A 15,111-nucleotide genomic window follows, 5' to 3' on the forward strand; every position below is an offset into this window, starting at 1 on the left:
TTCCTGTGAAATACATTTTGGAATATATTACTTTGCCTAACCATAATCCACCTCTGCAACTAGTTCATAAACTCCTGAGTGGCAATGCCTCCAGCCCATGTATATCCACAAGCCCAGGGCTGGGAGGAACTTGCAAAATGTCCATGATGTGAGGGAGGGAGAGAGGGAGGCTCCAGTCACTGACACTGACTTCTTCTGGGGGGATCACTATTGGACACCTTCAGCTGCACCCTATATGCTAAACCTCCCTAGCTTCCTCCAAATGCCACAGTCTCCACTAAACAGAGAGCGATTGCTCCAAAAAGCAAGGATCCTACCCTCCCAAAGGACTATCACTACAATAGCAAAACCCTGGGCAGCTCTTTCCCCTCCACTCTGACTTCCGATCAGAAGAAGACGTGAAAACAACAGCCATCAAGGCCCATCACCACAAAGAGAAGGCCCCCTGGGTACTTGATGGTTGGTATCTTACATCCTCCCCAGGACCCCAGCTAGTGAAGCACAGGGAGAGTAGAAGGCTCACACTGAAGAGTGAGTCACCAAGTTCTGGCCCCTTGTTTGATAACGTCTGTGTATAATGTCCTGTAACAAAAGGTCTAGAACATTTGGGACTCGCACCTGCCTTAATTTGTTTGGGGATTTCTTGGCTGGGTCTTGTTTTTAGAGTACTGCTTTTACCTCATCACTCTTTGCACTGCCTGTCCTCTTCCCAGCAGTTTCTCAAACATGGGTATTCATCACCAAAATTGGCCTTAATAGGGTTTGATGTGATAATACCATCTACAAATTCAAAATTGCTTTCGTCAGGTGAAAATAAAACTCATGAGAAAGCAATTTTTGCCAAGCCAGATTTCCCTTCAAATGTTCCAGTGCATCGGGGCAAACAATTTGTAAAGAAGAACAGAAGCTTGTACTGACATACAGGAATTGATGGCTCAATAAAAAAATCAACCTTAGAGGGGGCGTGGCCTTGGAAGTCATTAAGCCCAGCTGCTCATTCAATGTAAAAATTGCTTAGAACAATCCCACAGAAGACACCCTTCTAGAAAGCCAATTCAACAACTGTTTCTTAAATCTCTACAGTGTAATTGCTGAATGCAATAAAATTGTTGGAAATGTTGGGTGCAAAAGTCCTACTGCCACCAACGTGGAAGCTTCGCCCTACCTCTTGGTTCGCTGCCAGATGCCAATCCTGGAAAGAAACTGGCATGGAGAGACAACTTTGAACCCAGAAGGGCATGGCTGACCCCGCTCCCCTGTGCCTCCCGGTGACACCACTCACTGAATCCACAGCCTTTGGAACACTGATGTTAGGGTAGCTCATGGAATTTTCTTACTAGTCACTCAAACACACCCTAACACTTAAGCACTAGATGTCCTATGAAGCACCGTTTAGTTCTTGAAAATTACCGGGAAAGTCACCCTGTTTTTCTTCTCAAAACTGCCAATACAACAAAACAAATAAAATTGCCTTTTTTTTGGGGGGGGGCCACTGGGTACATAATTCATTCACATGGTCCACATGGCTATTTGCAATGTGCAACAATCCCTCTTACTGTCCCATTCATTCCCAACTGCGGAACTAAAGCAGATACAAGCAAGTCAGCAGCAGTGTAGGGAGGGAAAGATGAAGATGGAGACAATGTAATGTGCTTGCACCCTCTTTCTCTGCACCTACATTACAATTTGCAAAGGTCCTCATCCTTCCAGTGCTGCAAGGACATGGTCCCCATATCATAAGTCCCCCTCTGCCCCATCCCACCCTGACCTTCCCTAGATCCCTGGGCACCCATGAAGATAATCCAAATGGTCCATTTTTATTAAAGGGATTTGCAATATTAATCTGTAGAACTAAGGGCAGGGGCAAGTATGCCCTTCATGAAAATAAATGTGTCTGCCACAAGATGTCAGTATATGTATTCCCACAAGTTAGCTGCTATATATCCATACATGAAATATCAGAAGAAAAGGCTGCGTACACCTTATATCCTGATATTAGCAAGAAAACGTGTTTCCGTTCCTTACCTCGGTAAAGAGATCAACAGAAGCCTTAGGACATATTTGATTAAATACAGAAATAGAAGTGTGGTGGGTGACCTCCAGTCTCCCCTAGAACTCTGTCCTCTCTCCTCAGTTTCCTGCCAGTGTGGGGTGGATGGGGTGGGGGAAGATCACAGACACTTCTCTCCTCACTTCCCTTCCCCTCATTCCTTTGCCCCTTAAGTATCTATCTTGACTCTGTTCTAGCCCAGAGAAGGTTTTCTTTCCCCAAGATCACCCCAAACTCAGCCACACCTTTAAAGGGAGACAGAGAGAAGAGAACACGAAAGAGAGAGAACAGCCTCTTCCACAGGACACACAGCCCTTTCCAGGGAGCAGGGAAGCCAAAGCAAAAGTCAGCTCCTGCTTACCTTTTTGCCATTCACAAAGAAAACCAACTCGTCCGCTGTCATTGTCAACAGGTGGGGCCCCTGAACTCCAGGTACCTCACTCCCAAGAGGCAAGGGCAGTTATCACTCCTCTGTCACTTGAAAAATACGCCTCCCAAAAATAATGAGACCAAGTAGGCCAATAGGAAGGAACGTGTACAGCCTCAGGGGGTAGAGTTCCTGGCAAAAAGCCACTGGTTTGCAAAATCAAGGAAAATGAAAGTAATCCTTCACAAGCAAATCACACTCCCAACACCTGTGTCATAGAGCACAGAGGAAGGCACAGAATCAGCAAGGTTACCATGGGTCTTTGGCACTGCTCTCTGGAACCTGCTTCATCCTCCCACTGGCTGAAGACAGAGAAGGGGGAGGGACCATTGTCAGAATCTGGGCAGTAGAGCTTGAGGTTTCACCATTTAGAGTTACAGCAATGCAGACTCAGAGTGCATGTACATGCAGGGCTCATCCTTCTGGAGGAATATGGAGGTCACAGATGTGGTACCCAGTGATCCAGATGCAAAACCTGACATTGGACCTCAGCCAGTTACTTATCTCCTTCAGAACTCTGCTGTGCTCACCCTCTAAATGGGCACACCAATGACACCAAAAGCAGAAGGCTGAGGGACATATGATATATTTTGGAAGCGCTTTGTCAATTTGCAAAGAACTAAAGTACTGATTACTACTGCTGATATATACTCAACAACACAACAAAAATAATGCTAATAATAAACCATTTCTGAGGCTTTTCTTTTACTTAAGTATCTCAGGAATGTGCCCTTAATATGTCATCAGAGTATCTCATAAACATATTTCCTAATACCAAATAACTTAAAATGCACACACTAACTAGTCATAGGCCAAGTTAGCTCAGAGCTGAACACCTGCCCTCATCCAGTATTCATAAACTCCTAATGTAAAAACAAATGTGCATTGCCCACCGGGACAGCACCAATGAGCTCTCTGCATTCCGGCACCCAAATGCCCCTCCCCGTCCACACACACACACACACACACACACACACACACACACACCAGCATTCCCTCTGGTCTCCTTTCATCCTAAAAGGACCCACACGGTTACTCAAACAGCCCTTGGAAACAGGTAACTTTCCCCATACTTCTGGCAAGCTATGTGGAGTACGGTGGAGAGAAAGGAGTATTAAGCAGAAGTGCCTTGCACAGAAGCAGCTGAGAGAAACGGAAGACTACAGGACAACCATGTTATCCACACAGGCAACTCTCCCAACCACAGCCTTCATGTAGGCAGGAGAAGAAATTCCATTTGTAGGGTGGCCAATCATCCCAGTTTGCCCCCACCTATCCTGGTTTTAGCACTGAATCCCTTCAGTCCAGGGCAAACTATGTTGGTTGGTCATCAAAAACCAATGATTCTTAACTGGGGTGGGCAAGGATTCCCAACCTCAAAGCCATTCAGCAGAGTAAGAAGATGGCTGCCAACAGGAAGGCAGACTGCAAGATAGTGTGTGAGTGATAAAACAAAGGGAGAGTGTGTGGTCGCACAGGGAGTTTGTTGGTGTGTTGAGGGACAACTAAACTCCAGGAGACTTGTGGGGGACTGCTGGACAGGGCTCCCCTGACTGGGAAGCTCCCACTGCTGCTGGGTTCCCCCCTGGATCGACCGGATTGGACGCAGAGACCGCGCCATCTTGAAGGAGAAAGTGGATGTTATTGGACGCCTGAAAAGCCCAGGGAATCTACAACTACGGCACCCACCAAACAACTGCGAACCTGAGAATACCGGTCCCCAAATGGCTCAAGCACGCGGATTCAGAGGAGTTCTACACTCCCTCACGGAATGGTCAGATTTCGCCTGGGATAAGGAGAGAGAGAACTATATAACCAGACACCCGGAGAAGAGAGATCATGGGGAGACAAAGAAATAGCCCGCATATGAAAGAAAAGCAGACATCACCAGAAAAGGAAGTAAACAAAATGGAGGCAAGCAACCTGTCAGAGAAAGAATTCAGAGAAATGGTCATAAAATGGATGAAAAGAATGGAAGACAAATTTGACAATACGTGTAAGAACCAAGAGGAAATGAAGAAGAACCAAGAAGAAATGAAAAATGACATCGCTGCTATGAAGAACTCAATAGAAAGCATCAAGAGTAGACTAGAAGAAGCAGAGGACTGCATCAGTGAGCTAGAGACAAGGTAGGAAAAAATACCCAAGTAGAGCAGCTTCTAGAAAAAAAATTAAAAAGCAAGAGGAGAGCCTAAGGGAACTTTGGGACAACACAAAACAAAACAACATCCGCATATTAGGGGTACCAGAAGGAGAGGAAACTGAGCAAGGAATAGAAAACCTGTTTGAAGAAATAATGACAGAAAACTTCCCTGATATAGGGAAGAAAAAACCCACACAAATCCAAGAATCTCACAGAGTCCCAAGCAAAATGAACCCCAAAAGACTGATGCCAAGGCACATTATAATTAAATTGGCAAACACCAAAGACAAAGTAAAAATCTTAAAAGTGGCCAGAGAGAGACAGAAAGTTACCTACAAAGGATCCCCCATTAAACTAGCAACTGATTTCTCAACAGAAACACATCAGGCCAGAAGGGAATTGAATGAAATATACAAAGTCATGCAAAGGAAGGGTCTGAATCAAAGGATATTGTACCCAGTAAGGCTATCAATCAAAATTGAAGGTGAAATCAGGAGCTTCACAGACAAAAAAAGGACTAAGGGAATTTATCACCACCAAACCAGCAATGCAAGAAATGCTAAAGGGTCTGCTGTAGAAAAAAAAAAGAAAGAAAGAAAGAAAGAAAGAAAGAAAGAAAGAAAGAAAGAAAGAAAGAAAGAAAGAAAGAAAGAAAGAAGGAAAGAAAGAGGAAGCGAAGAAGGAACACAGGGGTAAAAAATAAAAATGGCGACAAACAAGTAACTATCAATAATAACTATAAATGTAAATGGATTAAATACCCCAATCAAAAGACATAGCGTAACGTATTGGATAAGAAAACATGACCCATATATCTGCTGTCTATAAGAAACCCACCTCAGAAAAAAAGACTCACACAGACTGAGGGTGAAGGGATGGTAAAAGGTTTTTCAGGCGAATGGAAATGAAAAAAAGCTGGGGTAGCAATACTTATATCTGACAAATTAGATCTCAAAGTGAAGGACATAAAAAGAGATAAGAAAGGCCACTTCATAATACTAAAGGGAGCAATCCAACAAGAAGAAATAACTCTGGTAAACATATATGCACCCAATACAGGAGCACCCAAATACATAAAAAAATCCTGTAGGATATCAAGGGAGAGATTGACAGCAATGCAATTATAGTAGGAGACTTTAATACCCCACTATCACCACTGGACAAATCCTCTAAACAAAAAATCACCAAAGAAACATCAATCCTAAATGACTCACTAGACCAGATGGAATTAATTGACATCTTCAGAACATTTCACCCCAAAGCCACAGAATATACATTCTTCTCAAGTGCACATGGGTCATTTTCAAAGATAGATCATATATTGGGTCACAGGCAAAGTCTCTTCAAATTCAAGAAGATAGAAATCAAATCAAGATTACAGGCCAATATTCCTCAAGAACATAGATGCCAAAATCTTCAACAAAATCTTAGTAAATCGGATCCAGCAGTACATCAGAAAGATCATACACCATGACCAAGTAGGATTTATCCCAGGGATGCAAGGATGGTACAATATCCACAAATCAATAAACGTGATTCATCACATAAACAAATTGAGAGATAAAAATCACATAGTCATATCAATTGATGCAGAAAAAGCATTTGACAAAATCCAACACCCTTTCTTGATAAAAATTCTCAGCAAGGTGGGAATAGAAGGATCATATCTCAACATAATAAAAGCCATATATGATAAACCCACAGCCAACATCATACTCAATGGGCAAAAACTAAAACCATTTTCCCTAAGAACAGGAACAAGACAGGGATGCCCACTCTCACCACTCCTGTTCGACAAAGTACTGGAAGTATTAGCCATTGCAATTAGACAAGAAGAAGAAATAAAAGGCATCCAAATTGGAAAAGAAGAAGTAAAGTTGTCCTTATTTGCAGATGACATGATATTGTACATAAAAAAACTGAAAGACTCCATCAAAAAACTATTAGACTTAACAAATGAATTCGGCAATGTAGCAGGATACAAAATTAACGCCAAGAAATCTATGGCATTTCTATACACCAATAGTGAACTTACATAAAGAGAGGCTAAAAAAAAACAATCCCATTTACCATCGTACCAAAAAAATTAAGATACCTAAGAATAAACTTAACTAAGGAGGTAAAAGACCTATACATGGAAAACTACAGGACACTGAAAAAAAGAGATAGAGGAAAATGTAAACAGATGGAAAAACATACCATCTTCATGGATTGGTAGAATCAACATCATTAAAATGTCCATACTACCCAAAGCAATCTATAGATTCAATGCACTCCCCATTAAAATACCAATGTCATATTTCACAGACCTAGAAAGAACTCTCCAAAAAACCATCTGGAATAAAAAAGGACCCTGAACAGCCACAGCAATCCTGAGAAAGAAGAACAAAGTAGGTGGGATCTCAATACCAGATTTCAAGCTGTATTACAAAGCCACTATTCTCAAAACGGCCTGGTACTGGCACAAGAACAGACATATAGACCAATGGGATAGACTAGAGAACCCAGATATCGACCCAAACCACTATGCTCAATTAATATTTGACAAAGGAGGCATGAACATACAATGGAGTCAAGACAGTCTCTTCAATAAATGGTGTTGGGAAAATTGGACAGATACATGCAAAAAAATGAAACTAGATCACCAACTTACACCATACACAAAAATAAACTCAAAATGGACACAGGACTTAAACATAAGACGGGAAACCATAAAAATACTAGAGGCAGAGAAATCTCAGACATATGCTGAAGCAATTTCTTCACCGATACCGCTCCTAGGGCAATGGAAAATAAGGAGAAAATAAACAAATGGGACTACATCAAAATAAAAAGCTTTTGCACAGCAAAAGAAACCATCAACAAGACAATAAGAAAGCCCACTGCATGGGAGAACATATTTGCAAATGTTATCACTGATAAAGGTTTAATCTCCAACATCTACAGGGAACTTATACAACTTAATAAAAGGAAGATAAATGATCCAATAAGAAAAATGGGCAACGGACCTAAATAGAATCTTTTTGAAAGAAGACAGAAGGAAAGCCAAGAGACATATGAAAACATGCTCAAAGTCACTAAATATCCAAGAGATGCAAATCAAAACGATAATGCGGTACCATCTCACACCTGTCAGAATGGCAATCATCAACAAATCAACAAACAACAAGTGCTGGCGAGGATGCAGAGAAAAAGGAATACTCATGCACTGCTGGTGGGAATGCAGACTGGTGCAGCCCACTGTGGAGAACAGTATAGAGTTTCCTCAAAAAACTAAAAATGGAACTCCCATTTGACCCAGTAATCCCACTTCTAGGAATATATCCCAAGGAACTAGAAACACCAATCAGAAAGGATATATGCACCCCTATGTTCATAGCAGCAAAATTCACCATAGCTAAGATTTGGAAACAGCCTAAATGCCCATTAGCAGATGAGTGGATTAGAAAACTATGGTACATCTACACAATGGAATACTACGCTGCTATCAAAAAGAAGGAATTCTTATCATTTGCAGCAGCATGAATGGACCTGGAGAGAGTTATGTTAAGTGAAATAAGCCAGGCAATGAAAGAAAAACACCACATGATCTCACTCATTTATGGAAAATAAAGAACATTATAACCTCATGAACAAAAAGATAGATACAGAGGCAGTAAAGCACCGAACAGACTGTCAAATTACAGTGGGAAGGCTGGGGAGTGTTGGGGGCAGGGAGGAAGAGGTAAATGAAAGGACTTGTGTGCATGCATATAAGCACAACTAATGGACACAAGACACTGGGGTGGTGGGATGAGGGCATGCGACAGGGGGTAGGGGAGACTGGGGGAAGGTCAATGGGGGGAAAAAAGGAGACATATGTACTACTATATGTAATACTTTAAACAATTATTTTTTAAGTTTAAAAAAAAAGCCATTCGGCAATGGCTGGGGTTGTGTTTTATTGCTATGACCAGGAAGGGTTGCTACTGGTATCTAGTAGACAGAGGCCAAGGATGCTACAAGATACTCTGTAATGCACAGGACAGGCCCAACAACAAACAATTATCTGGTCTTAACATGTCAATAGAGCCAAGATTGAGAAACCCTGCTCTAAAAGAAAGAAGGAAAGAGGGGCTGAGCCTGGGGTAGTGTTTGGTAATGGGTGACTTCTCCCTGACCTTTCGCCTCTGTGATCGAGCAGCTTTTCCTCTATTCACTGATCCACCCAGCTATCCAAGCCCTTTACTTCCTACCAGTCTCTAGCCAAAGTCCCAAGAAACTCTCAAGGTAAAGCGGGAAGGCTGAGGCAGGACCTCAGGTTTGATGTAGGTAGACTGGCTTGAATATTAGCTCCACCACTTCTGTGTGACCTTTGGCAAAAATCACTCTCTTGGCCTCAGTATACTTATCTATGGAATGGGGGCGACTATACCTATTTGGTAAGAATCCACTGTGTGAGAATTAAGTGGGGCTTAGGTTAGGTGTGTGACTCACAGTAGATGCTCAGTATATACGTAGTGACTTACTTGTCCCCCATCTGCCAGTCTTCAGCCTCCCAGAGGTGAAGTTCCCCTTTACCGGGAAGCACTGAAAAAATGAGAGCAAAATACATTTTCAAGAAGGACTCATGCTGTCTCTCATATTTTATTTCTGTAATCCTACCTAATAAAAGAGTAATATGCAAATTGACTGTCACTCCAAGACACAAGATGGCCGCCCCCATGTGGTCAAAGATGGCTGCCCCTGTGTGGACACAAGATGGCCATCACAAGATGATCTGCAGGGGAGGGCAGTTGTGGGCAGTTAGGGATGACCAGGATGGCAGGGAAGGGCAGTTAGGGGCAATCAGGCCAACTGGGGAGCAGTTAGGCATCAATCAGGCTGGCAGGAGAGTAGTTAGGGGGTGATCAGGCTGGCAGGCAGAAGCGGTTAGGGGCAATCAGGAAGGCAGGCAGGTGAGCAGTTGGGCGTGAGCAGTCCTGGATTGTGAGAGGGATGTCCAACTGCCCCTTTATGGGGAAGGTCAATGGGGGAAATAAAGGACTGGGATCGGGTCTAAACGGGTGGCCGGATATCTCTCAAGGGGTCCTGTATTGCAGAGTGCCGGCTGCGTGAGGAACAACCCCCTCCCGGGTCTCTAGTAATTAAAATAATAATTTATTTCTTTAATACTGAGATTTGACCAAAAAACTTTAAATTAGTATTACCTTTTATTCAGCAAAATATTTGTGACCATTTTTTTCTCTGTGGTTTTTCCAGATGTTATAAATTAGGGAAGAACAGTCTAAAATAAGCTTCTTCTTCTTTTTTTTTTTTTTGAAAGCTGATGACCTCCTATATATGCTTTCAATGTTGAATGAATTCCCAAATTTGGGCTGAATTAATGGAATTCATGGTCTGGGAATAGGCCAACTATACCTTACATTACATTCACTTACCGCACTTTTCAAAGGAACATGTTGCTTTATAATTTGCACTGCGTTTGTAGACGAGGTCCCAAAGTCCATGAAAAAGTCAGGTAAGCCCTGAAGCCCCCTGGACACAAACAAGTCTTCCTCTTGGAACAACACTTTCAGGAAATCACAAGAGATAAGAAGAGTAAAAATGCTGCGAAGAGCCAAGTCATAACTTCTGGCATAGTGAGCTCTCTGGGCCACGCATTCCCTGGAAGAAGTGATTCAGGAAAGTGCTCGAAGGTTCTCTGAATGCCTGGCCACTCTGGTGCTCTGGCAGCTGCTGCCCTGGCAGGTCTCCCATCCCCCGGAGGTCTCAGGGTCAGCCCTGTGCCTGCCTCTGCAGCAGCACCTCTGGGCTGCTCACTCCCTCTCTCTGCACCCAGATGTGCATCTGTCTGTACCCTACAGGTGTCCCCTGTTCACTTACAACAAACTTCACTTGAGCCCAGCCAGTGTGGCTCAGTGTTTGAGCATCGACCTATGGACCAGGAGGTCATGGTTTGATTCCTGGTCAAGGCACTTGCCCAGGTTGTGGGCTCCATCCCCAGTGTGGGGCTTGCAGAAGGCAGCTGATCAATGATTCTCTCATCATTGATATTTCTATCTCTCTCTCCCTCTTCCTTCCTCTCTGAAATCAATAAAAATATATTTTATTAAAAAAAAGAAAGAAAGAAAAAAGAAAGAAGAAAGAAAGAAAGAAAGAAAGAAAGAAAGAAAGAAAGAAAGAAAGAAAGAAAGAAAGAAAGAAAGAAAGAAACTTTACTTGAGAAGAAGAAAAATCACATTCCATGGTTCAGACTTTTCTTAATTTTCTTGCCAAATACCTGATTTTCCTCCTACACATGCCCATTCTGGACGAAAGATTTTGCCACATTCTCAGAGCATCACTGCCCACCACACAAGTCCTCCCTGGTTCTCCAAACATCCAGATTATTAACCAGTCCTAATTATAGCTCTTAACACCTGAAGAGAATTTCTTTGTGCATGCTGTGATTTCATTTGATCCTTATAAAAGCCCCGTGGAATGGGCCAGGAAGTTGTTATTATCTTTCCTCTCCAGACAAAGAAAATGAGAGGCAGAAAGTTTGAGTTGCTATCTGACGGCTGAGTGAGTGTCAGTTTCTATATCTGTCACCCACTCTGCAGCACAGAAGTCATCTCCCTGGTGTCTCTTCACTAACTATGGAGCATGAACCCCAGGACTGTGAGCATAGCCCTCAGAGTCCTTCTCAGTCCTGCTGAAATCCAGGCTTCTGGTTAGTGAAGCCCCTGAGACCAGGAGCAGAACCGTGTTTCCAACTATATTGCTGATGACCTCCTATATATGCTTTCAATGTTGAATGAATTCCCAAATTTGGGCTGAATTAATGGAATTCATGTTCTGGGAATAGGCCAACTATAACTTACATTACATTCTCTGCCCAGTAGAGAGCCAAGTCTATGAAAAAGATAAAAAATGCTTATGAGCTCAGCTGGTGTAGCTGTGGTTGAGGGTCGACCTATGAACCAGGAGGTCACAGTTCGATTCCTGTTCAGGGCACATGCCCGGGATTGAGGGCTTGTTACCCAGGAGAGGGCATGCAGGAGGCAGCTGATCAATGATTCTTATCACTGATGTTTCTATCTCTCCTTTTCCCTTCCTCTTTGAAATAAATAAAAATATATTTTTAAAAATAAAAATTTTAAAAATGCTTATCAGTTGAGACCACAATACAAGGAACAAGTGGATTTCAGAAATTTTTAAGCCTCTGTCATTTACCAAATGTGGAATTTTCTTCCATCATTCCATATATCAACACCATTGAACTTCCCTCACCAGCAACTTTCATTTTATCATTGATATGAGGTAACCAACCGGTATTCCTCAACATAAAGGTCACATTATTACCAGGGAGAAAATCAACCCCTGATTTTCTACATGTAACTGAGAAGTAGGTTCCTTTAGAATCAAGAAGGGATTACTCAGAAGTGGACACAGAATCAAAACTAAAGGGATGTGAACTTCAGCCTGAGTTAGTGCTGCAGATGTATAAAAGCTAGACAAATAGAAAAGGCCCAGAAGCAAATTCAACCCCACCTGACCAGTCTTCATCTGTTATGTTTTTTGATAATGTCTTTGGCATTCAATAAGCTCTGGAACTCCAAGGTTATTTGTGGTGACAACAGAGTAGGTCTGTCTGCACACAAAATAAGGTCTCTCTTTCCCATCTGAGCTGCTCTAGCACAATTGGGGAAGAAGAGCCTTTACTGCTTCACCCAGAGATCAAGTCACATGTGCTCTGTAGACAATACGGCCCAATGAGTAACCATTGAGAAAATTATTTTCACAACTGTTTACAACCCCTATCCTCCTCCTCTGACTTTTTTCTTATTAATCATCTGAGATATTATACCATGACCTCACTTATGAATTTATGGTCTCTCTGCCTGCACCCATTAGAATGTAAGTGTGCAAGATGTCTCTGCCTGCCTTACAAATATCCATACCCTTCTTCTCTATTGAAGAGTTTCTGCTGGGAAGTCACTGCCCAGCCAGGAATGACATTTCTCAGCCCGCTTCTATGTGTAGAAAGCCGTATAATTGAGTTCTGGTGAATGTAATATGAGAAAGTGCTGTTCACAATGTCACAGCTCCCATTCTCTCTCCCACAGTTGGATGGCTAATGTCAATGCCCAAGTGGACCTTGGAAGCCACACAATGAAGACAGCAGAGCTTCCATCAGCCAAAGTCCTTAAATAAATACAGTAATCTGAGCACTTCCCTCCCCCACTCTTGTCATGTATTGAACTTTGTAGGAGCAAGAAATAAGCTTGCATTGTGTTTTCTCACCGAGATTTCTGGATTTGCCTGTTGCAACGTCCAGTATTACATTCACTAATACATTAAGTTCCCCAAGGGTAGAGATGTTTATCTGTTTTCTTCAGTGCAAAACACAGTGTGGATATGTTAGACAGAGTACTTATTCAAGAAGTATTTATTAAACAATGAATGGATGGATGGATGAATGAATGAAAAAATGAATGACAGCAGTGACAGAACGTGGTTCCGATTAAAGGCAGGGGAGCATGGCTCAGATGTCTGGCTTGACCCACATGCAAAGCTGCACATGCAAAGGATATCACTGAGGATCCTGGGCTCCTAAGCAGAAGACAACTTTGGTCTCATCCCTAAGTCCTTGGTCTTAAGTGTCTCCATCCCCACACTCTGCATGAAGGATGGGCTTTCGAGCAACTTCTACACTAGGTAATAGTCACACATCCATTCATTCACCAACTTTAGGAGACTCCGCATGTCTCAGGCACTGTGCTGGGCATTGATTAACTATAGGGCGGGTCAGAGAGGCTTAAAGAGCACCCTCATTATATCTTATAGACAATTCATGATCCCTGAGCCAACACTGTGGAAACTGACCCAAGTGCATCACCTTCTCTCCTAAATATCACTGCTCCCCTGAGGAAAGATGCAGATGCCAGGCTTATATATTGATATCTTTAAAATAGTTATCATATGAAAACTCGAGAGCTTCTTTCATACCTCCCACAGCTGCCTCCATAGTTTTATGACAGTGGCCTCTACAAACTCAATTCAGAATGCAGAAGTTTACAGGAAGATCACCTGCTGTTCCTGTTCTAATTTTGTCCTTGTACTAGAACACTCTCCATAAGAACTGAGTGTTATTAATACTGTTATTTGCTTTATTTTTCTTTTAAAAAAGAAAGAACCCCTTATCTCCTGGGGGCGGGGGCAGGGGGAGTCCATTAAACCACTTTCACAATCTGAGGCATACAATCCAAAAAGGAAGCATAGTCCCCAAAGCGATCAGGGACAGAGAGCAAGCTGGACACCTCAGATCTGTTCTCTAGCATCTGTTCAGTTTTCCCAACACTCAAGGAGAAGAAAAGGAAAATGGAGTGACCTTCTGCATAGAGTCTTCCCTGCTGCATAAACCCCTCACTGGTGGACCTGGCCAGCCTGGCCACTGCTGTCCTCCGTTGATGGGACCTTCCCTTCCATCGTTGGTTGCACTTTTGGAAGAGGTCTACCCCTCTCTCCAAAACCTTGAAGGCCAGTTGATCTGTGGCACACATTGATGAATATTTGAGATTTTAGCTACTCGTGAGTAACACCAAAATTTCATGACATGATGTTTGTCATTTTTCTGAAGCAATATTTAGTCTCATGAGCCACAATGCTGCACCCATGTCACAGCACACTGAGCAATTCTCCTTGAGCAACTTAAGGGGATTACTTATATTGTTAGCTTTATTTTCTTGCCTTATTTGATGACTGGGTACATTTAGACAATTACATTTTCTTACTGATCTAGCAAGTAATATTAAGCTCTCTTAGAAGAGTATATAGTTCTATAAACACTGCAATGAGAGGCCTCCACTCCTGAGGCTGGTCTAAGGGTCAATGCTAAATCACCTCCATAGTGGAGACATTTGGAAGAGGACCTAGATTTACAAAGTTGCTAATATGTGCCAGTTTCCTAGCCTGGGCATTCTGTATGGATCTCCTTCCTTTCCACAATATCCCTATGAGTTAGAGATAGTTTCTTGTTTTATAGATGTGGAAGCAGCTGGGCTCTGAGAGGTTAAGTAACTCGCACATCTGGGAAGTGGGAATCGATATTTGAACCCAAGTTCCTCTGATTCTAGAATCTTCTGACAGCAATCTTCTGGCAAGTGTGGTACTCTTACAAAGTCAGCCCAGTAACCCTGAAAGTGAGGCCCACCACGGATAAGAGATGGCTGATCACAGCCCCACCTTGAGGCCCACACAAGAGGTGGCCCTGCCCTGGGCCAGCCCTTTACAGGTTATGGGATATGCTCATTGCCAGTCCTGGCACTAGATAAGGAGCCAGGCACTCCCCAGGCTGAGGCTCCTTTGTTTTAGATCTTGGTTGATTTCAATAACTGGCCATTTGAGCTACCGGTACTCGGCTTTTCTCTCCCCATGCTTTCAATTTCGGCTCTTATGTTTTAAATTCACCAATAAAGAAAGAGCCTACAAAACACTAGCTCCCTCCCCCCCCCCCCACTTTTGACC

The 15,111-nt window shown here is 42.8% G+C and overlaps 1 protein-coding gene across 1 annotated transcript in view; it reads right to left on the reverse strand.

Moving 5' to 3' along the window:
• Window positions 1–2,505, reverse strand: part of LOC307112143 (xanthine dehydrogenase/oxidase-like) — a 64,083-nt gene extending 61,578 nt beyond the window's left edge. The window contains exon 1 of the mRNA XM_079792563.1: window positions 2,412–2,505. Within this exon, the coding sequence (XP_079648689.1) occupies window positions 2,412–2,453 (42 nt within the window). The 5' untranslated portion in view covers window positions 2,454–2,505. The remainder of the gene's footprint in view (window positions 1–2,411) is intronic.
• Between the last annotated feature and the right edge of the window lie 12,606 nt (window positions 2,506–15,111).

The sequence above is a fragment of the Cnephaeus nilssonii genome (assembly GCF_951640355.1).
Source record: "Cnephaeus nilssonii genome assembly, chromosome: 15".
NCBI classification, from domain to species: domain Eukaryota; kingdom Metazoa; phylum Chordata; class Mammalia; order Chiroptera; family Vespertilionidae; genus Cnephaeus; species Cnephaeus nilssonii.